This window comes from Artemia franciscana, chromosome 21, assembly GCF_032884065.1.
Source record: "Artemia franciscana chromosome 21, ASM3288406v1, whole genome shotgun sequence".
In the NCBI taxonomy this organism is placed as follows: Eukaryota; Metazoa; Arthropoda; class Branchiopoda; order Anostraca; family Artemiidae; genus Artemia; species Artemia franciscana.
The window spans coordinates 15788944-15816259 of NC_088883.1; the positions used below are offsets into that span (position 1 = coordinate 15788944).

Consider the following 27316-nt stretch of genomic DNA (forward strand, 5'->3'; position numbering starts at 1 on the left):
CACGTGCTAGTTAAAAACACAAAGGAATAAGGAAACGGACTCGACTAAAACTCAAAACCATGCTAGGAGTGTGAGAAGATTTTAGTACTCAGTTGATAGGACTGTCCATTAACTAGAATTGAAAAGCATGGAGAGCATCCTGTAAACATTTGTTAACAGTATAGCAGATATAACTATTAAATAACAAACATATTTTAGTAGAAGGTTAGACATGGATAGGAACAGTCGAAGACTTTATATGACACTCTTTTTGATGTCTCGTCAACAACATTTACAATTTCAGAGAAAACATTTACAGGTTCAATTACAACATTTCAGAGGAAGGAGGAATGATTCACCAAACATATAGTTAATGAAGACATATAGCACTATATATAGCGTTATAGTGTGCCAAAATAAAAAAGATAACCCAAGTTCTATGGAACTAAAACTTTAAAACCATGTAAAAAAAAAATTGTTAATCATAAGAAAATCCAGAAAAAGACAAAACAATTAAAAATTGGGGCCTGACCTTTATAGCACACTATAGCACAAACATATAGCACTATAGCACAAACATATAGCACTATAGCACAAACTTTATAGCACACTATAGCACAAACATATAGCACTACATTAGTTACACCGAGTTTTTTCTTACGGGCCTGATAAGATATAACAACAGTGGGATCTTTTTTTTTACCTTAGATTTGCGTTAACAGTAATTCTTTAAGGATCCATCTATGTATCCTAAATGTATTCGTTGTCTAAGAAAGGAAAAAACAGCTAGACCAGCTTGAAAGTTTATTCTGTATCTCTAAAAAGACAAAAAATATGGCACATTTTATACTAAGCAAATGTGTGAAAAAGTGCATATATCTTCATTCCTAAATTATACTTTTATTACGGAAAAAGGGCAATTATATCGCAAAATTGTCAGGCTTGTCTATTGGCCGTCCAACATAAATCAACATCATCTTTATTTTATTGGTTTTGCGATAGATGTGTTTCAAATTTATTGGACACACCTTTTAACAGTTTCAGCTATGTAAACGTCTCCACAAAAGGAAGGACAAAAAATTATAAAAAACGTAAACATCGTAGAAACCTAAAAATGAAAAAAAAAACTTCGCAAACACTACAGATTGCTTCCTAAAATTCCAGATCAGGGTTTATCAAAATCAAATTATCTTTCGGAATGAAACAGAGTGCTATAATTTAATTACATGGTTATTTTGCATAGACATTTTGAATAAAATTTGTTCCAAAATAACGAAAGCAGTTTTACTGCAGATATGAAATAATACTGACACGAATTTTTCCTGCACCCTACACTTTCTTTGTTCAGGGGATGAAAGAAATACTTAAACGTTTAAAGTATTGCTCATGTTGAGATCGTGGGCAGAATATAAGGTCGGTTAACACTGATGAAAAAATGAAGGGATAAACAAGTGACAAACAAACTGTGCAAGAATATGACAGAAACTCTAGCTAATTTTGAAATAAAAATCATATAAAGAAACAATTACAAGAAACAGTATACTTTGTTTGATTTTAATATCTAAAGGACCGGACACACATAGCTTTTTCTGGCACCAATTTCAACATCTCAGTGGACAAACGATAGTGGTACAAAAACAGTGCCCTTTGCACAAGATTTTCAAAAGTAAACATCATGGGCACCAATAGTCAACTACAGGTTATCAGTAGTCCATGATTGATCTCAACTTATTATTTAGTTCTTTTGCTATTAGTATTAAGTCCATTTATTTTATTTTTTTATTGTAATTTAATTAAAAACTTTTTAATAACATTTTGAATTCTTTCATTATTAAATTATGAAGTTGTTTTATTATTAAATATTTGTTATTACCATTTTTTTAGCTCTAAGAGAAGAAAAGGATTGAGGATTTTTTTATGGTTGCGATGAAATTTGGCGCCGTTTTTGTAAATGGGCAACGAAACCCAGGAACTTTTTCATGCTCAGATTGCTCCGCTTTCTTTGCAATTCGGTGGCGATGTTGTAGGTTGGTACCAAACAAAGCTATGTGTTTCATCCTTGCTACCCAATCATAAAAACGGAATATTTTAAAGGACATCGAGTAATTTAATCAAGAAATGATACATACCCATAGCCCATCACACCAAATCGTACCATGTTACTTTATTATGTGAAGAGACAAAGAACAGCAAACCTTCAGATTCAATAATTTACCAAATTTATTCATTAATTTACAGTCTTACAATAATAATCTGAAGTCCCAAACCGTAGTTAATAAGGTCTATAACCATGCTAATGTTATAACTTAAAAACTAAACACAATGACTTTTAAGACGATTCCTAGCTTTTGAAACGTTATCATTCTTCGACATGTCTTCTAATTTTTTTTCGAAACTGCATCGTTAAGCATCAATTAGAGTTGACAGTTATCTTTCAAAATAAAACTGACATTAAAATGTGTTATGTCAACTAAGTCATGTTATGTGAATGTTAAAGATTGTGTTGAATACGTCAGAACTGATATAAAAATCAAGTGACATTAATCAAAACGATTAATTTATTCTGTCTTAACTCTTATCTGTGCAGTGAAACTCATTTATAATTGAACTAAAATGATTCAGCTTAAATGATACAAGTACCAAATTATTTGGGTCACCGTTTATATTTTATGAGAAGTGTCTTCAATTTCTTCCATTGGAATTACCCCAATGCACAGTGCCCAAAATAAAACTTCTTCCATTTCCCTTTAATTTTTTGGTGAATTTTGTCAAATTAAAGCCATTTGTAATTTGACTTATTACAAATCCTTTTTTTACTTCAGTCAGTAAAATTGGCATAATTTCAAACAATTACATTTATCTTTTTTTGTATTTTCTGTCGACCGGTTGAATGTAAAAAATCAATCAATCAATAAAACATCTTCAACTCCAACAGTGCCATCATGTTTCAGACAAATTATGATTTTAACTTATGAATTTTTTGCGATTGAATTCCCACTTCATTAGTTTTCTACATATTTTTATTTTAAAAAATCGGAAAAGGTGAATTCATAGTGTTTAATAGTCAATTTCTTTACTGAAGACCATATCTGATGGACCATTACTGAGGACATTTCTTTACCAAACCAAGTATAAATATATATATATATATATATATATATATATATATATATATATATATATATATATATATATATATATATATATATATATATATATTAATATACCGATTTTTAAGAGTTTTCTTTTGTGTTGCGCCATCATAAATAGTATATTCTTCCTTTTTCTGTCAAACTTGAGAAATGCTTTTGAGCAATGAAAAAAAAAAAAAGTCTTTCACCCCAACTGAGAAAAGTCTTTCAATTGAGTCCCCAAAAAAGTCTTTCACCCAAACTTGAGAAATACTTTTGAGCAATGCAAAAAGTAAAAAAAAAGTCTTTCACCCCAATTCACCCAAACCTTTTTTTACTTAAATAATCATAGACTTTTATCTACCGATAAAAATGCTCAAGACCAATAAAACGGATTTTTATCTTGATAGAAGGTACATTCTCAAGCACATAAATTATAAAATCCTTACAGCAGCAGAAACCAGGGATTTTATCGTCTCACCTGGCATCTGAAATTGAGATGTTCCATGGGAATTTATTTATCTACAAGCTCCCGGACTCACGTCGGCTAATTTTGCAACACCAGGGTCCGAATGCTCGTTCCGAAAGATATAGGATCGCAAGTTCAGCGTACCATCCACTCAGTTAGGCTTGCTCTCGGCACATTACTGTCCATTAATTAGGAATATTTCTAGCTGTATACTAGATGAATAGATTGCGAGATATTAATGCTAAATTGAGGGTAAAAAAAAACTATTGTTTACAGCGTTTAACCATATCAAGGGCATGCACGGGTTTAACTCAATATAAGCTATGTTCTTAATTACTTTACATATTTACTAAGTAATTTGTCTTCTAAACCTAACTTTAAAGTTTCTTCTGGGTTTACGTCTGAATACTGCATCAGCAGTTCCAGATCCGTTCAGCACAAAACTGGAGCCAAGGAGCAGCCGGGACGGTGCTTCTTTGCCACCTGGTAAATCAACCAACACAGTATCAATAGCAGCCCTGCCATCACCAATCGGCTCACTAGCAATAGGCCAAATTCCTGAGTCACGACAAGCAATAATACTACAGTACTCAATTTCACTTTTTGGACTTTCTTGCTTTGGAGATCCAAGTAGTTCAAAAACTACAGAAACTTTACCAAATGGCCTACGTGCCATTGTTTGCATTTCTTGAACGTAGCGGGTTCTTGCTCGTCGTGCATCTATAGCACTTTTGATATTCCACGCAATCACAGACGCTGCCAAGAATAGAAAGAAGAAGGAGAAGAAAACACTAAAAAACACAAATAGATCGATTCTTGGCTGATCTTGCCGGAAGAATAAAAAACCATGTGCAGACTGGTTTTGTACCGATCTAATAATCACATAAAAACGAGTGGATCTTAAGTCGTGTTTTGATTGCGGAAGAGTTAATACTAAACGATTAGTTAAGTTTCGTACTATCACAATACTCAAGGGATCATCTACAGTCACGAATGTCAGCAATTTGCTGCTCTTGTGCTCCAGAACGCGATATGCTAATGTGTACCGTTCACTTTGACTTATGTTTGCTATGCCAATATTCTCTGGTAGTACATACTTCGAATCAACATCAACCTGAATAAATTGAAAAGAATTAAAGGATCTAATAGTATCTATCTCCACCAAAGGTGTTTTGTTATATGGCCGCCTAGATCAACAATCAATGAGAAGCCTCGTTACAGTGACGCCAAGGTAAGTTTTAGATTAGTCCATCGAAGTGTAGGATTGAATAGAAAGGACAGAGCTTAACAAACGTCTACATTGAATTTTTTTATTATATAATTTTTTTTTAATATTGAAATTAATTTTTGTAAATAGAAAACATTACAAAATTTTTCATTTAAGCTTTCTATTCCGTATATTCATCAAAAAGATTCTTTTTTTTTAACTAGTATCACCTGTGTGAATCAATTCATTTTCCTACCCTTAGCTCTACAATTAATTTCATATTATAAAAAAAAACAGAATTTTGCCCCCTTCTAACTAACGAACACTGTAGAGGTAATATACAGAAGCGCATCTAAAACCATACAAGCTTCATGACGCCGCCTTCGCACACGCGCAATGACAAATGTTTCCGATGGAAAACCAAGTAGCAATTGGAACTATGGCTGTGATGGTTCGGAAAACTTCCCAAATTGCGCGCTAAGAAATGTGAGTCCTGCTTGGAGAAACATTTTGCTACTGTATATTACCTCTACTGTGTTAACCAAATAAGTTTGCCGCGACAATGTGCCAATTTCTGCTACATTAAGCCATAAAACAGTACAATACGGGCCCAAACAGGGCTAATGTAGGCTTAATATCAATTGAAATTCTAAGATAGCCTGGTTTAGTTGGTCTAGAAATGCAGAATAAATAAACCTCCCAGTTTCATGCACTATCAGGCAGTGGTGATTTGCCGCTAAACACATATGCAGTTAATACGAAACGAACACCTGTTATAGACAATTTTCAAACAATATTATTGATCATTCAAAATTACATAGTTACGTACTAGCTATTAGGTAGAGGTCAGTGGATCTATATAAGTAAGGGAAGGGCAACTTAACATCTCATAAACCAGTACATAAAAGGTATATCTTATTAGAAATAATAATCCTGTCATGTTCTGCTTTGCTACTCTGTGGTATATCCTATGACTAAGTTTTTGAAATCTTAGGTGAAAGTTTTCATTTCCAAAAAAAAAAAAATGTCTCAATGTCAAATCTAACGACCAGTTCAAATTCTACCCTATTTTATTACTCCAACACTTAAAAATAATAATTAGGCGAGAGTCGGGTATAACGACATGGGGGGTAGTAAGAAACACTCTTAGAACTACTGATCTATAGGTTGTATTAATCTTATTAATCTGTTCTGGCAAGAGTTGAGAGACATCTATAATGCAAAAGAGAAACGAGTCTCAAGGAGAAATTACCCAGTGAAAACTTAAACTCGGTGATAAACAAATTTTTTGACCCTCAAAGTGAGTTTTTCTTCTATCCAGCAACAAACTTCAGTGTGGACGAAGTGGTATGACATAGGCTAACTAATTTTGCTGGGCGTTAGGTTAGGTCTTTATTCAGCATGAGAAGTTGAGAAATCATTACATTGGCATACCATCTAGGAGGAAATGCATATCCCAAACAAAATGGAGAGTCTGGTACTAGGATACAGTTTGTAAAGGCTATTATGACACAGGTCATAGTACCCAATGGTTGACCGATGACACTAATGACTTGCGTTGTATTTGAAATTTCTGAAAACAATTATGTGATTTGCTTACTAAGAATAGTACCATCAAATAAGCTGTTAAACTTTATCAACAGTCTCACTAATGACGGTTAGGGTTGAATGGTTTTCCTTTTCTTGTTCCTGTTCTATTCCTCTTCTCTCACTCTTTCTCTCTTTTCCTCTTCTTTGTGGAAAATAAGATCTTTATGTTTCTGAGCGTCTGATTCCCGACGCAGCAAAAAGAAGCCCAACTTAGGATGATCTTAATATCTTCCCTGGAACCAATCCTACATGTTCAGACATTGTTTCACCGGAGTAGCTTTGCCCATTTCAAATGGCGTATACTTAACTGGCTAGTACGAATACCAGGGCTAAGAAAAAGATAAAAACCAGAGAATTGACTGAAACGCTAGTGGAAGCTCAAGTTAAAGCAGAGTTTGAGACAAAAAGATATCAGAGGCAAGCAAAGCAAGCAACCTCTAGGAATTAATTTCCCATTTTGTCCTAGTTAAGTAGTTTCTGATAAAGTATTAAGGAAATAAACAAAAAAAAAAAAAAAGAAGAACAATAGGGAATTTCTCAAGACAGTGGGAAACAAATTAGAGTGAATATTTCGGCCCTATGTCCAAGGGCCGTCCTCAGCAATACAAATAAGAAAAAACAACTTACAAGAGGATAAAATCAATAAAACTAAAATGAACATTTTTTCAAAACATTCATTCTAATTTGTTTCCCACTGTCTTGAGAAATTCCCTATTGTTCTTCTTGTTTTTTGGTGTTTATGATGGAAAGGCAGTGTGGTCCTCGTCGTTATTTATTAAGGAAATGTTTGAACAGATTTTAGTATTCAACTAGAAGACTGGTTTGATGTTAAAATTTGATATTTATACATGATTGTTGCCTCTGATTGTAGCATTCATTAGTTTCATTCATTCTAGTTTTTTTCTCTTTCTTTTTAGTGTTAGTCTGTAGACATTTAGCAGTGAAATACTTGTAAAGGTTTAACCACTTAATAAAATCATCATCATCATTAAGCAAAGAAAGCCTCAAAATCTATAAGGGATAAGAAACTAGCCATACTAAAAAAAGAAATTCCCAGCTTCAGCTACTACATGAAAAGCCCTCTTTGGTGATGGAGACACTCAGCTAATGTTAGATTATGATTTGAAACCTTTAAGAGACGATATCACAGAATATTCAATGAAAATCAAAGAGAATTGTTACATTTTAGCAGAACTGTTCAAAAACAGAGTTGACAAGTCCTGGGAGAAACACAACAGCAAATTTAACGCATTTTCTGAGTGGTCAACATAACTTAAAGATCAACCGACTACTCACTCATCAAGAAAACAGAGGACATCGAACAGGCAGGTCAACTGCCGGATGGTGCTGAACAATTTTAATTTAAGTAAGTTGTGTCATTACTAAAGGGAAAATCAGACAACAATTTTATTATCAAAGTAGTCTACCTGCTTTAGTAAAGCAACTGTGAAGATAATGCCAATGATACAAGAGAGGTCTAGAAGTTGAGTTCTTGTTGAGTTCTTGAAGAGTAATTTCAACAAACTTGTTAACAGTGGCAAGTCTGTATTATTCATTAAGGCCGTGATTAAGTAAACTTGAAAACATCGAGCTTCAAAATTGAAATTTGGTTAGCCTTCTGTCTTTTAATTCTCTAGAGACCGTCGGTTGTCAAAACTTAAAATAGCACCAATTATCAAGTCTTGTCAAAAGTTTCGATTGACAGCTTCCTTTGGTGAGATGCTTCAGCCGAGAAATAGTAATATATTTGGCTGCGTCTTGCAAAGCTTGGTTACCGACCAAGGGAGAAGAGAAAATGAGCAAAAGAGCACTATCATTCTCAAGTACAAAATGCCCATGTATATGCAACATTGACGGCATGCATAGAGTGCATTTTAAAATTTATTGCTTTTTCCACTTTTTTTCCTAGGGATAGGCTATTTAAAATACCTCAGTTGATTAATTCAAAACTAAATACCAAAATTAGTTGAAAGCTTTCTTCGAGGATTCTTAGAAAACCAAAGGTTTCTTATAAATTAAATAAAAAAAAAATGACTGAAAGTAAGGAGTGACATTAAAACTTAAAACCAACAGAAATTACTTCGTATATGAAAGGGACTGCTTCCTCGTGAACGCCCCGCTCTTTACGCTGAAGTTTTTTTACTGTTTTAAAAAATAGAGTTAAGAGAAAGAGTCAGACTTTAGCGTGAAGAGCGGGGCGTTGATGAGGAAGCAGCCCCTTTCATATATGAAGAAATTTCTGTTCGTTTCATGTTTTAATGTCACTCCTTACTTTAAGTTAAAAAACACTTGTTTTTATTTAATTTAATTTCTGAACGTTTTTTAATCAATGCATGTTTTGATTTATGCTCTCCGCAGATGAATAATTAAAACGAAATTTGCATATTTATTTTTTTTGGCTAAATGGCTTTCTCATAGTTTTGATCGAATGATTTTGAGAAAAAAAGGAGCGGGGAAGGAGGTCTAGTTACCCTCCGATTATTTGGTAACCTAAAAAGGCAACTAGAACTTCTAATTTTTTACGAATTTTTTTATTAGTAAAAATTAATTTTATTAGTTAAAGATTTACGTAACTTACAAATTAGCTCACGTAAGGAACTTCTGTATTCTCATATTTTTATTACATATATGAGGGGGTTCACCCCCTCGTCAGTACCTCGCTCTTCACGCTAAAGCTTAAATTTTGTCCCGATTTCTTAAGAATGACCCCTGAATCACAAAAGCCGTAGAATAAATAGTTGAAATTTCTAAAAATACTTTAACGTAAAGAGCGAGGTATTAGGAGGAGGTGAGCCCCTCATATGCGCAATAATTTCTGTTCCTTTTAAGTTTTAATGCTGCTCCTTACTTTCAGTTGAAGAAACTTTGTCATATTTATCTTTTCATTGTTTTTTTTTAAATAATGCTAGAAAATCCTGCGCTCCCTTCATGGAAATTTTCTTCCCCCATGAAAAGTTCACCCAGCATATCCCTCTCTTCTCAACCCCTGCCCCCAACCAAATGAAAACGCCCCTGAAAACGTCTGTACACTTCCCAATAATCATTACTATATGTAAGCACTGGTCAGTGTTTGTAACTTGTAGCCCCTCCTACGGTGACTGTGGGGGAATAAGTCGTCCCAAAAGACATAGTTATAAGGATTTTCGACTACGCTGAATAAAATGGCTATCTCCGAATTTTGTTCCGGTTACTTTGGGAAAATACTTAGCGTGGGACGGGGGCCTATTTGCCCTCCGATTTTTTGGTCACTTAAAAAAGGCACTGGAACTTCTCATTTCCGTTAGAATGAGCCCTTTTGCAACATTCTAGGACCACTGGGTCGATTCGATCACCCCTGAAAAAAAAAACAAACAAAAAAAACAAATAAACACGCATCTGTGATCTGCCTTCTGACAAAAAATACAAAATTCCATATTTTGGTAGATAGGAGATTGAAACTTCTACAGTAAGGTACTATGACTTTTAGGGGTTGTTTGTCCCTATTTTCTAAAATAAAGCAAATTTTCTCAGGCTCGTAACTTTTGATGGGTAAGATTAAACTTGATGAAAATTATGTATTTAAAATCAGCATTAAAATGCGATTCTTTTGATGTAGCTATTGGTATCAAAACTTCCATTTTTTAGAGTTTTGGTTACTGTTGAGCTGGTCGCTCTTTACTACAGTTCGTTACCACGAACTGTTTGATAAAGTTGGAGGACAAGCAATATAAACAAAGGTATTTTATTTCAAATGACAATACAATTAAGTATGTAAATACAAAGAAGGATAGAATGTAAGGAAAATGAATTTTCCTGTTACCGGTACTAGACGATTAATCTTATAAGTACGGCTCTCGTATTGGAAGCCCCCGTGGAACTCTGGGATCAAAGCATCCATGAAGAATCCTTTTAGCTTGGGAAAAATCTTATCGGTCCAAAAGCCTGGATCGCGGTCTATCTTTTCAATGTAGAAGTCTTTCTGGGTAAAAATCATGAAAAAGCAAGTATCTAGCTGAGCACATTCAAGCTGACATTGTACTTGGTAAAAGTAGTCGTGGCCTCGTTTGAGGTTGACCAGTCCATTCTTTCCAACTTCCATGCAACAGTCCGCCTAAGCCTCTTTTCGATTCTTTATCCACTCGCCTTTCCCCAAATTTTTCGCAGTTTCGCAGTTGCATACCTCGCTTTGATTTAATTTTCCCCATGATTTCAGCTTTGTGTGCACAACTTTACGGAAGGCTACTGACTATTTCTCATTTCTAGGTTTCTTCATTGCATTGAAATAATTTGTGAAAATTTCACACTCTATTAACAAGCAGTTGATTATACCAGCTTGTCATTTTGGTCTCTAGGGGCTATTATCGGCGATCTGAAATGATTCTTTGTGGCAACCGACTTGTAAAAATTTCAGGTAGCTGAAAATATTCTAGGGGACTGTTAGAAAACAGGAAAATACATCGAAAAATGTTTCCAATCATCTTACAGGTTATTGTCTTCTGCTCGTGATAGTACCGATTTTGTTCTAAAAACAATATCCTTCATAGAGTACACTTGTGAAAAAGACCTAGACATTTTCTAAGATTCCTAAGCAATTAGAGGAAATAGAGCAAAATCCTTTCAAACATTTTGTAGCATCTTCAAGAAGCTATGGCCTGATATTAAAAGCGGCATCTTCCGCCAATGAATACTTGAGTACTTTTTAAATTTCGAGTTCCATCAGTTCACTTAATCACGGCCTTAAAAGAAAAGATGTTGGGCTAGTTCTGCCTGACCCAACCATCAACGGCGGAATCAGCTGCCTATCAGAGCAGCTTTCATTTCCTGTTGATCAGAGGTGTCTACAACTTAGGATAGTCCAAATTTTATGCTTTGGTTTAATATATATCTTGAATAAAAAGATTAAGAAAAGGCAAAAATTGATGTGCCATGCTGGACTCAATATGTAGCGATACTAATATCCACTTGGGGGTAGTATCGCACGCTTGACTATGTCCAGAATTAAGTGTACTACTGAAAATCAATGAAAAAGGAAAAAATAAACAAAATAAAAATCAGAAAGGTCCTGGAGGGACACAAATATATAATACGAATAAAGTCTCCGTTTCTTTTTTTTCTTTTTTATTTTATTTGTTTATTATTTTTTTATATTTTCTCAATAAGGAACATATCCATTTTGTACTGAGGTCCTGCTATGCTTAAATTTCCAACAATTTGGAAACAAACTTGTAACAGATAATTCCAATAAAAATTAAGGAAAAGGGTTTCGAAAGACTGTCAGAGAAACGAATAACCAATTCCTAAACCCGCTGTCCCTCATCTCCCGCGTTAAGATGTGTTAAACAGAATCGGGTTCAAGAATTCGTCTCGACAGACTCCAAGCGGATTACCATAAACTTATTTAAAAAACACCGTTCAATTTATCCATTCAAACTCAAATTGTGAATCAAGCAATTACGGCTGTCACTTACAGGAGTCTTGTGGTGAACCCCTGAATTGATCTTTGCCTGGACATATATGGCCCAATATTTAATCCTACATGCCGCAGGACTAACGACAAAAGAACTTTGTAGTCGATAAGGGTCATTATTTAATCAGTCTCTTATTAAAAGCCACACATGCTGATAAAATGGTCTCAAAGCCAATAAAGATGATCGCGGAAAAATGTGTACCTACGATGATAGAATATTTGAAATCCGAATAAAATCTGTAATATAATAAAAAAATGGGTAAAATATGAGGGTTTAATATTCAACAATTTAACATGAGACGATATGGATCCATTTTTTTTTTTTACAATTTATTTCGAATTTTTACTGCCATAACCTCACTCTTTGAGCTACATTATTTAAAAATGCTTTCTAAATAAAGGTTTTCCAATATCACAATAATTCAAAATTGCAAGGGTTCCACAGTGCATAGCCACGGTTTGAAAAGTGGGTAGTATGACCACTTGTCAGTTTCCATTAATGACTTATTCTATCAGTGTCAAATTCCTTTCTATTTTCATAAAAGAAACTGGCCAAAGAGTCTGCTGGATAAAATTAATCATTTTTATACAGCTCTGAAAAAGTTATGCCAGCCGTGTCTCTTACAAACACTATCAGTCTTGGCTCTCAAGTCTTCTACCAAGTTAACCAAATTCATAGCTGAATAGTAAACGCAAACTCTCTTGTGACCATCAGAAACCAACTGACTCTTATCGTACATTGGAGAAATACATGCATGGATTCCCGTTACATAATGTCCAATTAAATATAAAAGAACTAGTTTTTTTTTAACAGAAAGTAAGGAGCGACATTAAAACTTAAAACGAACAGAAATTACTTCGTACATGAAATGGGCTGCCTCCTCGTCGACGCCTCGCTCTTTACGCTAAAGTTTTTTACTGTTCTAAAAAGTAGAGTTAGGGACAAAGAGTCAAACTTTAGCGTAAAGAGCGGGGCGTTGACGAGGAGGCAGCTCCTTTCATATATGAAGTAATTTCTGTTCTTTTTAAGTTTTAATGTTGCTCCTTACTTTCAGAAAAAAACTTGTTTTTTTTATTTAATTTCTGAGTGTTTTTGAATCAATGCATGTTTTGATTTTGGCTCTCTGCAGATGAATAAATAAAACGAAATTTGCATATTTATTGTTTTTGGCTAAATGGCTTTCTCATAGTTTTGATCGAATGATTTTCAGAAAAAAAGGAGCGGGGGAGGACGCCTAGTTGCCCTCCAATTTTTTGGTTACTTAAAAAGGCAACTAGAACTTTTAATTTTTTACGAATGTTTTTATTAGTAATAGATATACGTAACTTACAAATTAGCTTACGTAACGAACTTCTGTATTCGCATGTTTTTATTACGTATATGGGGGGGGGGGCGGGTCACCCTCTTGTCAGTACCTCACTCTTTACACTAAAGCTTAAATGTTGTTCCAATTTCTTAAGAATGACCCCTGAATCACAAAAGCCGTAGAATAAATAGTTGAAATTACTAAAAATACTTTAGCGTAAAGAGCGAGGTATTAGGAGGAGGTGAGCCCCTCATATGGGGAATAATTTCTGTTCGTTCGAAGATTTAATGCTGCTCCTTACTTTCAGTTGAAAAAATCTTTTTCATATTTATTTTTTCATTGTTTTTTTTTTTAAATAATGCAAGAAAATCCTGCGCCCCCTGCGTGGAAATTTTATTCCCCCATGACAAATTCCTCCATGGAAAGTTCCCCCAACATATTCTCCTCTTCTCAACCCCTCCCCCAACCACAAAGTCCCCCTGAAAACGTCTGCACACTTCCCAATAATCATTACTATATGTAAGCACTGGTCAAAGTTTGTAACTTGTAGCCCCTCCCACAGGGACTGTAGGGGAGTAAGTCGTCCCCAAAGACACAGTTATAAGTTTTTTCGACTACGCTGACTAAAATGGCTATCTCAGAATTTTGATCCGGTTACTTCGGGAAAATATTTAGCGTGGGATGGGGCCTAGGTGTCCTCCAATTTTTTTGGTCACTTAAAAAAGGGCACTAGAGCTTCTCATTTCCGTTAGAATGAGCCCTATCGCAAGATTCTAGGACCAATGGGTCGATACGATTACCCCTGAAAAAAAAATTCCACATTTTTGTAGATAGGAGCTTGAAACTTCTACAACAGGGTTTTCTGTTACGCTGAATCTGATGGTGTGTTTTTCGTTAAGATTCTATTACTTTTAGGGGTTGTTTCCCCCCATTTTCTAAAATAAGGCAAATTTTCTCAGGGTCGTAACTTTTGATGGGTAAGACTAAACTTGATGAAACTTATATATTTGAAATCAGCACTAAAATGCAATTCTTTTGATGTAGAACTGTTTGACTATTGTTTTCAGGCTAGAAGTTACGGACACTTGTCAACAATACACAATAAGATCTATTAGCCTCTGTTTTTATTTCATACAATAAAACCAGACCCAGAGTCTATCTAACTTTAGCAAAAGACTGAAGATGTTAAAGAGAAAAGTATCTGCGAACCCAGAATTTACCACAGGTCTTACCGTATGAACTTTTGTTTCCTGGCTCCATTTAACAACAAAAGCATCATCTTTAGGAGCTACAAACACATCGACACAACCAAGCGTTGCATCTGCTATTAATCGGATATCCACGTTCATAAATTTGGGCTGAATAGCGAACAAAACAGTGCTCTCTGCTTGTAAATGACTCGGCTTAAGATTGCAGTTTTCTAGAAGAAAACAAGTATGCACTTAAAGCAGAAAATAGATCACTCAAAATGATTCATCATTGAAAAATCAGGAAGAAATAAGCATCCTGCTACAAGGATAATAAATTGGCTAACACACACAAAGAGAGAGTCCCCGATTTATAATAACATTAATATAAATAACATGTAAAAGTGATATCAACCCCTATACAGAAAAAATAAATATGATAATAGCATAATAAGAATGATACAACCGTATATACAAAAATAAAATAGAAAATAAATAGGAGGATAATATTTAATTAAAAAGGTCGCACTGCTTATTGCTGGATTTCTTCTCTCGTTTTTTCAATAGGTGCAAAAATTAATTAAGATATTCAAACCAGTCCTTCGTCACATATTGAAACAATATATATATATATATATATATATATATATATATATATATATATATATATATATATATATATATATATATATATATATATATATATATATATATATATATGCCAGGAAGTGCAATGGGGGGTGGCCAACCATCCTGTGCTTTCGCACACCCTTCCTGTTTACCTTCCCCAGATTTCTCCAGGTACCCATTTAAAGCTGGGTCGACTCTGGCTAAGCTTACAGAGTCACGCCACTGACTCTCGTCCCGAACTGAACAATTGGGTACACTGGGATTCGAACCCGCGTCCATATATATATACATATATATATATATATATATATATATATATATATATATATATATATATATATATATATATATATATATATATATATTGTTTGTGTGTGTGTATGTAAAAGACCTTAATTTTACATGGTACATTCATTTACATGAACGGATGTATTGGAATACAGGACAGATACCAAAAGTTTACAAATTAGATCGGGAAAGACTACCACTAAGTAATACTTCGAATGCGCTATACATGCAAAAATGATGCATCCCAAGTCAGCTGCAGGGCGGTAAACTCTCAATTTTTTTATATTTTGCTATTCTAAACCCCGGAAAAAAAACATTACGAAACGTTATTTCCACTTTCCTGTGGCATTACGCAAACAATAGATATACCCTTTGGCTTAGGCCAAGACGAGATCAAGGCTAAGATCGAACATTCAAGCAATAAGTAAATGTTAGCTATCTAAAGCCAAAACACTTCCAAAAGTCACTATCAGTTTTTAGGAAATGATTAGACTGAATGCCATATTGTTATCATAAAGAACGATTAGCCACCAGTTCGTTTAGATTCACACAATGAAATCCTAAAAACAGGCTCTTTCACAAGCACTGGTAATATCTAAATACAACTTAAATGGCTTTTCATTTTAAGTCAATACAAGACTTTATTTTTGGAACTCAGCTTGTATGATTGACTCTATTCTACATTGCCAACCCGTCCCGGCAGTTTGTCCACTGCCAAAGTGGACAGCTACTTCCCCTTTATTCCTAGGAAAGATGAGACAAGCGTCGAGGAGGGTACAGGGGAAAAAATATCCAAAAACCTTCAAGTATTGCATATGACGATTCAAATGGAAGGAAGACTGGTTTTATTTCGAATATGAAATTTATTATGCAATAAGTATTTATGGGGGTACACAAAAATATCAAAATTTGCCTCCATGGTTGATACAATCGGCACTGTATTACAATTAAAGTAGGAACTCAAGGTAATCTATGATGAGAGACAGGATGTCTTATAATTTATATATATATAAAAAAAAAAAAAAAAAAAAAAAAAAACAGAAACTGCTTTCATGGACTGTCAAAAAACCTTTTAAAAAAACTACAAATTTTTCAAATATCCAGAGTTGAAGCTTGAGTGTACAAAAGAACCTAGTTATCTATCAACAGTAGTGAGCCTACCAGTTGGCTGGAAAAAATCCTGCTATACTAAATTAATTAAACCAGAAATAAATAAATAGTAAGTAAGTATGACAGCACTAGACCTTTAAGGTCCAAACCAGCGATGCCAATTTTCGTTTCGGGGCCCTTCAGCCGGGAAGTGCAATGCGGTGTTGGGACATAATCTAGAAATAAGTGAGGATGAAGAGATGATGTTCCGTAACGAGAAAAAGTAAATATGGTGTGTGCAGTAAAGATGTTGCAAAAAAAATTGTCTAAAAATAGTTATGTACTCGTTTAACTGACCGATATTAATCAATAAGCTGTAAAAATCCCAAGTGGCTCGATCCCACTTTGCAGGGTTACAATAAATGAAGGCTAAGATGGGAAGACCTCGTTCTTCAACTGAACGATGGTAGGTAATTGATAGTTGCGCTTTTTGGCCGTCCGTTTCAGCCCGCACGAAAACTAAGAAATTCGACTGACTTGGGAAGATTTTTTTACAATCAATTGAGAAAACCGGAACTTCTTGGGAAGGAGTAAAGAGAAAGCTGAACAGATTAGAGAGGAGAGACAGGATGTTCAGATGCGTTGACATCAGGAGGTATGATACTGCAATGAGTTAGTAGCAGTAGTAGTGGTGGTAGCAACGAGGTTCAAACGAACCGATGAGAAGCAGCTGAATACAAACCCTACGGAAGGTTAATTCAGAATGAGGTACGTATACGTGCTATTAGACTCATTCCTTGGGGGAAAAGAGAGGAGGGACCAGAGGACAAGGAAAAAGTACAAGAAGTGTACTCTCGGCCAAAATTTTTCAATTCTTTTAAGAGAGGTTCCTTTCATTCTATATCGGTGAAGTCCTGAAATTCCCCTATGGTCTCCGATTGGTATGGTAATAAGCATTGTGTTTTGGATTACAATCTTTAAATTACATCTTTGATCTAAATCACCATCTTTGTATCTTATTCCAAGCATTATAACAAGGACTGTAGTAATTAACATAGGGTCCAGCCCAAAAACGTGAAAATATACATGGTGAGGCCAGGGTTACCACACCTAACGATTCATCACTATTTCTAGTGATCTTTTATGTTGCCTAGCCATCTTAGCATAGTGGAAAGGTTCTAGAACCATAGATTCAGATTTAACATGACCCACGCATTCCCCGAGGACAGGTCTAAAGATAAAGTATACTAAGGATAATTTGCTAAGGATAATAAGGATAACGTACGATCTATGAAAACCAGTTTCACAGCCACAAAGGCAAATAAAGGGGATAGACTCTAGTGGACTTATATAACTAAGGCTATACATTTGTACATTAAGGGGTGGGGTAAGGTTACTTTACCCCCAAACCTACCTAATGTGCACAAATATAGTTTAAATTATATTATTATACAAACTAATGGTTTATAATTTCATCGTATTTTCATTAAGATTATCATAACTTTACTCATTGGGTGTGTTCCGTATTCCGATAATAACAAGTACCTCTTTTTTTTTTATTAAAGAAGCAAAAAGACCGATAATTATCGAAATTCGTGGAGACACTTATTTTCCTTGAAAATATAAAAAGACCATTTTCAAAATTAACGCTGGTGTCCCAGTAATTATAGTAGCTCAACTAGAGAAAAAGAAAATAGTTTCTATATTTTTGGGAAAAAACTGGGGATTTGGATCGACAGGGAAAAAAATCAAATAGAAAAAGCAATTATTTCGATCAGATCACCGATAACCAATTTTCAGTGATCGGAGTATAAGCCAAGGGTACCAATTCGGGAAAGTACAGGGAGATAGCAAGGAATTTATTCTATTCTCTGCATTAATATACAAAAAGGCATTTTTCAAAATTTCAAGGCTAATTTTCAAAATTTCAATCTAAAGGTATTTTTCCACATCTAGGGGGTAGGTTTATCCCCTTCCTAAAGGTGCGTCTGTATAGAACATGGTAAAGAAACAAAACATTTATTAATCACATTTAAAAGAACATAATGATTTTTTCTATTGTCTGTGTTTTTGTAGTATTTTTAGTTACTATTTTTTTTTGTCTTCTATTCCTTGCATATTCTGAATACTTTTGTGTATCTTCAAGCACAGACTCAAAATTTACGTTTATGTTTCAATAATACAGCAGATAAAGACATATGGCAATGGGAAGTTTGTATTTCAAATTGAAAAGAGTTTTATAGGGTAAATACTCAAACACCAGCTTTTCATTAGATTTATTGTTTCTTTTCATAGATTAGACTGCCCATAGGGATACAAAACAAATTATTTGTTTACAAACGTCTTACAATGCTTTTCCCTGAAAAAAGCACACGACAGACCAGTTAAGGCTATCTCTTTTTTTCAATAGTTAGTTGAGAAAGATTACAACCACATATTACTTATTCATTAAACTAAAAGATCGAAAGCTCCAGGGTTTGTCTATAGGACAACTTATTTCGTTAATTGCAGGAAATGAAAGAAAAAAGAAAGTATAAAATATTTCAATACTGATGGTGCAATGCCACACGAATGTGCCCCCCTCCCCTTTTTAATAGAGACGACTATCCAGTAAAACAAAATAAGTCATAAATATTATTAGAACAATAAGTACAGAAAAACACAAAAGAAAAAGACAAATAAACATACTAAATGTCAAGGGGACTCTATTCGTACTTTTTAGACATTTTTTTCTTACCTTGGACGACGCTGGGGATTTTTAGGGTCCAAAAAGAGACAAGATAAGCAGCCAATTTTCCACAGGCACATTAAAAGTTTTTCCTTTTTGTTCATTTTGACACTCAGGTCAATTAGAGTTTTGGCCGACCTGATCCTTTAAGAGATTCAATAAAAAAAACAAGTTTTTCAAAATGAAAGTAAGGAGCGACATTAAAACTTAAAACGAACAGAAATTACTCCATATATGAAAGGGACTGTTACCTCCTCAACGCCCCGCTATTTACGCTAAAGTTTGACTCTTTCTCTCAACTCTACTTTTTAAAACAGTAAAAAACTTTAGCATAAAGAGCGGGGCGTTGAGGAGGGAACAGTCCCTTTCATATACGGAGTAATTTCTGTTCGTGTTAAGTTTTAATGTCGCTCCTTACTTTCATTTAAAAAACTTTTTTTTAATTTAATTTCTGAACATTTTTGAATTAATGCATGTTTTGATTTTGTCTCTCCGCACATGAATAATTAAAACGTAATTTGCATATTAATTTATTTTTTGGGCTAAATGGCTTCCTCATAGTTTTGATCGGACGATTTTGGGAAAAAAGGAGCGGAGAGTAGGCATAGTTACCCTCCAATGTTTTGGTTATTCAAAAAGGCAACTAGAACTTTTCATTTCTTACGAACATTTTTATTAGTAAAAATATACGTAACTTACGAATTAACTTACGTAACGAACTTCTATATTCGTATGTTTTTATTAGAATAAATTCGTATGTTTTTATTACTATATATGAGGGGGTTCATCCCCTCGTCAATACCTCGCTCTTTACACTAAAGCTTAAATTTTGTCCCAATTCCTTAAGAATGACTGCTGAATCACAAAGGCCGTAGAATAAATAATTGAAATTAATAAAATTACTTTAGCATAAAGAGCGAGGTATTAAGAGGAGGTGAACTCCTCATATGCATAATAATTTCTGTTCATTTTAAGTTTTAAATCTGCTCCTTACTTTCAGTTGAAAAAACTTTTTCATATTCTATTTTTCATTGTTCTTTAAAAAAAGGCTAAAAATTCCTGGGCAACCTTCATGGAATTTTTTCCCTCTTGACAAATTCCTCCATGAAAAGTTCCCTCCGCGTAACCCCGTCCCCTCAACCCCTCCCCCAACCAAAAAAATCGCCCTGAAAGCGTATGTACACTTCCGAATAACCATTACTATATGGAAATATTGGTCAAAGTTTGTAACTTCAAGCCTCTCCCACAGGGACTGTGGGGGAGTAAGTCGTCCCCAAAGAAATAGTTATTAGGTTTTTCGACTATGTTGAATAAAATGGCTATCTTGGAATTTTGATCCGGTGACTTTGGGAAAAAGAATGAGCCCTCTCACGACATTCTAGGACAACTGGATCGATACGATTACCCATGGGAAAAAAACAAATAAATACGCACCTGTGATCTGTCTTGTGGCAAAAAATGCAAAATTCCACATTTTTGTAGATGTGTGAATCTGATGGTGATGTTGTGAATCTGATGGTGAGATTTTCGTTAAGATTCTATGACTTTTAGGGGGTATTTCCCCCTATTTTATAAAACAAGGCAAATTTTCTCAGGCTCTTAACTTTTGATGGGTAAGTCTAAACTTAATGAAAATTGTATATTTAAAATCAGCATGAAAATGCGATTCTTTTGATGTAGCTATTGTTATAAAAAAAATCCGTAATTTTAGAGTTTCGGTTACTATTGAGCCGGGTCGCTCCTTACCAGAGTTCGTTACCACGAACTGTTTGATCAAAAATCATGGGGAAGAAAAATAATTACCTTGCGTGTCTGCGTCAAAGCAGTAGATTGTATCAACAGCCATTTGACGATAGCACTGATGTCCATTTATTGGGTTACCAAGAAAAGATTCCCGACATCTATCACATTGCAATGCCCAACACGGAACAGGGGGCTGTGAATCTAAAAAAAGAAGAAGAAAGAAATAAAAGCAAATAAGGAAATAATGGAAAAACTCATTTGGTCATCCAGATCTAACTATAAGAGGCATCACCATTCCCAAAAAATGCTTTAAATTAGTCAGAAATGAATCCCTATATAAAAAAAAAGTTATCAGCATCTTATTATTTTGAGCTCACGTTACGGTGATCTTTTAACAAAGGAAAAACAAATTTACAAAAACTCAATTTTTATGCAATTTAAATGAACACACAATTCCATGCTAAGTTTTTACCTTAATAAGTTAACGAATTTCAAAGCGTTGTATGTTGAAATGAACGAGATTTTCATTTTTTTTTAAATTGACACTCTGATATTTTCTGGCCTCAAAACACGATCTAGAGAGGTCCCGAGTTGGGAGAAATTCGCTTGGAGCCTCAATTTCGAAAGACAAATTCCATATGAGTGACGTAAAAATTTATATACATTTAAAGCGCCAAAATTGCATATTTTTTTCAGGGGTGGTATCGTTTATTGTTTTTGGTATCTATGGCGCATGCAAAACTACACCAGATGATAAGCTACTCTGAATAGCTAAAGCAAAAAGCATAGAAAATGAAGAAAAAATCTGGAGACAGCAAAGGGGACTACGGCCAGTATGAAGAAAAAAAGAGAAACAATCAAACAAATATTTCATCAGTACACAACATGGCAGCTTCAGCTTTAAATTAAAAAAAAAAAAAATGAGAGAGAAAAAAACAAACAAATATAATCTAAAACTAAAAGAACATTAAATAAAAGAAAATTCACAACCCCACTAAAATACATACAATTAATGCTCAGATATACAAATAGCCAGCTACTTCCATGAACACACAAAAGTAATTGGCAAACATGAGATTATAAATTCAAAATTCAACATGAACTTAATTATTCTATTTAGAAATAATCCCTCGGTTAGCATCCAATGCTGTCAATCTTTGGGGGTTTTCATTTAATCTATTCGTTTGGAGATTTTGGAAGACTTCCTTTTTTTGAATATATACTAATTTTTCAAAATGATGTCATAAATACAGCCAATATTTGAATTTCCAGTGTCCCTATTAATTGCCAAATCTGCGATTTGTTTTTATTTCTAATGCTTCCCTAGCCCATTGAGTAAAACCTTTCTCATTAGAAATTGTAGCTTCATGGTCAAGATGATAAAAAATATGTTTTCCTAAAGCCGAAACAAAAGTTTCGGGAGGCTTTACAAATTTCAGAGCATTATCTATGGAATTTCGGTACCCAATAAAACTTTCCCAAACTGTCGGTAGGTTCAATCGATGTAAAACTTACCACACGAGCAAGGAATGTTATACACTCCACCCACTAAAATACAGCCAGTTTTATCTTTCTCAGAATTTAGAAAGTTACCCAATGGCCTGATTATTTTGAAGCAAGTTTCAGTGTGATGTGTCAATAATGTGCGCACTCACTAAGGACTGGTATACAAGGTCAGGAAACGCATCTTTTTCAAAATAAAGCGTCAAAAGATTGATACTCTTCGTTTTTATGGTTTTTCTTCATACTTACTTCATCATTTTTAAACATTTAATTTATAAATTCAATCGGGTAACCGTTGAAAAAAAATGTCCCTCAAATACAATAATTCACTGTTAAGACACTCTAGAGAACAAGTTATATATACCTGATCAACCAATGATATAATTACTCCTTTTTCACTGAATTTTTTTTTGTAAAACCTGTTTAACTGGTCAAGAAATCAATTTAAGAACTAAATTCCATGTTTCCAAAGGTATGAAATGCCATCCATAAACCTACCACAGAAACAAGGGGCCAGACGAAAACACTGAATTGTGAACATTTCAATACATTCTAAGAAAAGATTAACCAATAAACCAAAAATAATATTACACCCATTTATCGTCTCCAAATTTATTTCTTTGTTTTGTCATGATACGCCAGTTCGGCTTTGGATTTTTTTTTTTTTTTTTTTTTTTTTTTTTTTTTTTTTTTTTTTTTTTTTTTTTTTTAAGGCATGGAACAGGCAAAAGCAAGATTCGTATTGAATTGCAAATGAAAATGTAACAACGAAATCTGCGGTTAGAAGACACACCAAATTTACATTGGAATGGAGGAACGTGTTAGTTTAGCGTCTGCGGAGCATAAGCAAGGGCGAGAATTACAATGCTTACCATGCTGCTGTAAAAAAGAAAAAGAGTTGGTATTCACGAAAATGAACTAAAAATTCAGCGATGCTTGTTAGAAAATTTAGATAAAGAAAGAAAGAAGAAATATTTCAGGGGGTGAAGTTCATGTAAGGGATATTATATAAACCATAATGTTGGAAAAATATTTTGAAAATGGTCCAGAATATGTCTGAATATGTCTCTTAGTCAAAGCAAAAGTAAATTTCAAACGGAAACAACAATGGTTTCAATCCTTCTGTAAATGCCTGTAAGATGAATAAGCCTGAAGTGACAGCAACAACAACGGTGAAATACGAGAAGAAACATAAAATTGAAGAACTCAGAATACGGAGAAAAAGAGAAGAGAAGAAGAAAAAGGCAACAAAATAGTGAAAACAAAAGAAACAATCGCTGTCACTATTAAAAGACGAATATTAATATCATATTAATACCATATTAATGCTTAACCTGCAAAATTCCAACAGTCTGTAACCTTTACTAGTTTCTTTTCCTATACCGAATTTACCAAGATTAGGACAATATTTATTCTTATTTCTACCGATCCAGAAATTAAAATCCCCTAATAAAATACTATATTTTCGACTGGGATCCTAACAATTTGTTCCTGTAGCTGTAAGTAAAATTCATCAGAACCATCTCCATCAGTCGGTTTTACAGGGGCATTTACTACTATGACTGACAAACTGCACTAATTAGTCAAAAATGAGCAACTATCATTCCATTATTATTAATTTTCCAACCTAAACAAGACTTGGCAACTTCCTTTTTTTTTTATCATGAATCCTACTCCTTGCCTATGCACCCCATCCTTCCTGCCTGAGTAAGTAAATTCTAAATAACCTAATTCCATGTTTATATATATATATATTATGTTAATACTTATAAACTGATTGGCAGCGTCCATTATTGGTTCTATTATTAATTTATTGGCCTAGTTAATACAAATCCGAGCAAAATTTCGAAATACAGGAATCTAAATCAAGATAAGTCAATTACATGCCCAAGGAATTCTGATTAGTTCACACCTTTCTAAAAATAACTGTCAGATATTTCCATAATTTAACTATTATTAATAATAACTATCAGATATTTCCATAATTTATGAGTCCGCCGCTGGGACTGAGTGGGTAATATGAGATAGGTAACATCATTAGACCTATAACTACAAATCTACTAGCGGCTATAGGACACTCCTCCTGCCAAGGAGGATTGAAGTTCGAGTCATGCTGCAGTAACTCAAGGCATGGACTTGTGCACAGAGAACATATTTCTTCAACCAGTCCCCAGTTCTAACATTTATCGTCTTTTGATGCTTTTCAAATTTCACAAAAGACCGTGAAACTTTATCGACTATTTATAGTCATTATTTTATATAAAAGAAATGGTTTTATCGTCAATGTCCTTCAAATAATCTTTAAATTCTCTGAATTCTATGGCTATTTTTTGCATATAAAATTTAGTCACAAGCTGGGATTTTAAAGATACGAAGTTAAATGGATCTTCACTTTACTGGTCAAAATATCCAAAACAAAAAAAAACAAACAATTTATTGGGGTTGAAACCATCAAGGACGTCCAAAATTTCCTGTTTGATAATTCTTTTTTAGAACCTTATCTTTGAGACTGCAACTGTGGAGACTAATGAGATCCAGTACTCTCTAGTACTCTATACCTTTTTCTGTCTCTTAAATTTCTTTGAAGTGTGGATTGAAGTTTCCTTCGAAAAATCTTGGTTCTTGGGCCATCTTTTTTCCTTTATTAGCAAAAGAAACAAAAAGGAAAGCAGTAGGCGATGCACAACCATACTTAAAAACAATCATATTTAGTTTGTGTTCTCCTTAATTTAGTATACTATTGCCGAAAAACATGACTCTTAAGATATGTCTTTTTTGCGCTACAAGTTACGCGAGAGCCATGGGGCAGGAAATGTAACGTTTTCTGAGGAGCATACTCAAAAATACTTTTCCTTAACCTCTCCATCAGTTTTTCACTTCATGGATTCCTATGAGACGAGGATTCCTATTATTAAGTTTTTTTTCGACAAAGAAAATAAACATCAACTTAGTTTTTGCCCATCATTTATTGTCGAAGGAAGGAGAATTACGGTCCATTAAAAACAATTTCCAACTTTTGACCTAGACTTAAAATATCGATTCGATTAGTACTTAATGTCATAGTCACACACATCTGAAACGTTTTAGTTACAGACAGCCCATCATAAAAAGGCGGTTTGGATAAAAAGGAGAAGAGATTCCATCCAAATATGCATAGATATGCAACAAAGGATTTTCTCAGAATTCAAATTAAACTACACACACGAGAGTCAATACTGGAGAAAAGCTGTATCGAAAAAAAAAAAGATAGTTTAAACCCAATAGTTCAAGTTCAATAGTTCAAGCAATTATGACGTAATTCTTCATGTTGTATACGAAGATGCAGTTTTTTTCTCAAATTGGTTGTGTATTAAAAAACAAACAATTTATTGGGGTTGAAACTATCAAGGACGTCCAAAATATTGTAATATTATGAAATATTATAATAGAAAAAAGTTATTTTTTGATAATTAGAAAAGGCACTAGATGTAGGCACTAATAAGCCGGCTAAAGACTACCTTGTCATCTTTACCCTTTCAAATATTTTACTTTAGCATCACTTGTGGTTATAACCTTTAATTATGACGTCATTCTTCATATTGTATACGAAGATGCAGTTTTTTCTCAAATTGGTTTTGTGTTAAATATATTTTTTTTTAATAATTGCAAAGACACTAGATGTAGCAATTTTCTTTAAAACAAGCTCTTAAACAGCTCTCTATGATGTTCCAGTGCCCCGCTAGTAGTGGAGGCCTTTACTAAGATGCAGCTACTGCTGCAACCACGATGTATGTTTAGTAGACAGGAAGAGGGGCCTGTACAATTATTATTGAGTGATATTTCGACAGATCATATAAAAATGAGAGGAATGTAAAGAAAGTGGAGAAAGCATTCAAGTATGAATTAAGGAGTTGTGAAGTGGAGGCCATGGATGAAATTACCGAAGATTTGGAAGATGCAGCCAGACGACATAATAGTAAAATATTGTACTGACATGTTAAGAAATTGAAAGGGAATAATCCACCTGGACTTGTCCCAGTTGGATAAGAACGGGGCCACAATTAGTGAGAAGGAAAGAGTTAGAAAGAGAGACGGACAGAACATTCTGAGAATGAGCGAATGGAGTTAGAGGAAAAGACAGAGAAAAGAATGAACAAACTTGTCAAACTTTAGATTTGAAGGAACATTTATTTTGTAAAGAAGAATTAGCGACATCACTAAAAGGATTAAAAAACGATAAGACCCAGGTGTGATAGTGTGGTAAATGAGTTGTTTTTTTTAATATAGTGGTTGTGACGTTAGATAAGTTATTGCTACTGCTACAACTAAAAACTCACCGCAGCACCAAGTCACATGAGGCCAACACGGTCTCGCACGCTCCTCCTCCGTCCTAATCTATTGAAAGCCTCTCTCTTTCCACCCTCTTAGGAAGTTTCGATTTCCCTTAAATCTTTCTTTACGACATCCTTCCACCCCAACCGCAGACGATCTGCTTTCAGTTTAGCCCAAGACGGTTGGCCGAAAAGAACGATCTTCGGCAATCTTGTCATCCTTCGTCCACAAAGCGTGCCCTAGCCATCTCAACCTTTCTCTCATTATAGCCCTAGAAAGCGCGATTTAATCACGCTTTTCAAACAGGGAGTATTATGAATATGATTTTTGAAAAGAAGAAAGTACCTAGCATTTTAGGAAACATTAACTAAATCCCTCCATAAGAAAGCTGATAGGAGTGAGTGTTGTGATTGATTGAAATGTGACTGAGCCCATTCCGAATTTTAACCTCGAGATTTTACAATTGAGGAACTGCTTACTTTGAGAGCCCCATAGACCACTGATGCGAGAAGATACAAATCCTCCACCAAAACGACACTGTGGATCAGATTCCGTGTTGTTACGACAATTACAGCCTTCTCCAGAAATGGGGTCACATAGATCACCATGACCATGACATTCACACCTGCAAAGAAATGAAAGCTTAATTTATCGCTTGCATAATGGGGACAAAATTAATGGGGACAAGCCAAATTTAAGGGTATTCTC

The 27316-nt window shown here is 34.3% G+C and overlaps 1 protein-coding gene across 1 annotated transcript in view; it reads right to left on the reverse strand.

Moving 5' to 3' along the window:
- Positions 1-770: 770 nt before the first annotated feature.
- LOC136040663 (multiple epidermal growth factor-like domains protein 8) overlaps positions 771-27316 on the reverse strand; it is a gene marked incomplete in the record, with an annotated part of 168217 nt that continues 141671 nt past the window's right edge. Inside the window, 4 exon segments of the mRNA XM_065724950.1 lie at positions 771-4693; positions 14362-14549; positions 20855-20995; positions 27088-27233. Of these exon segments, the coding sequence (XP_065581022.1) occupies positions 3929-4693; positions 14362-14549; positions 20855-20995; positions 27088-27233 (1240 nt within the window).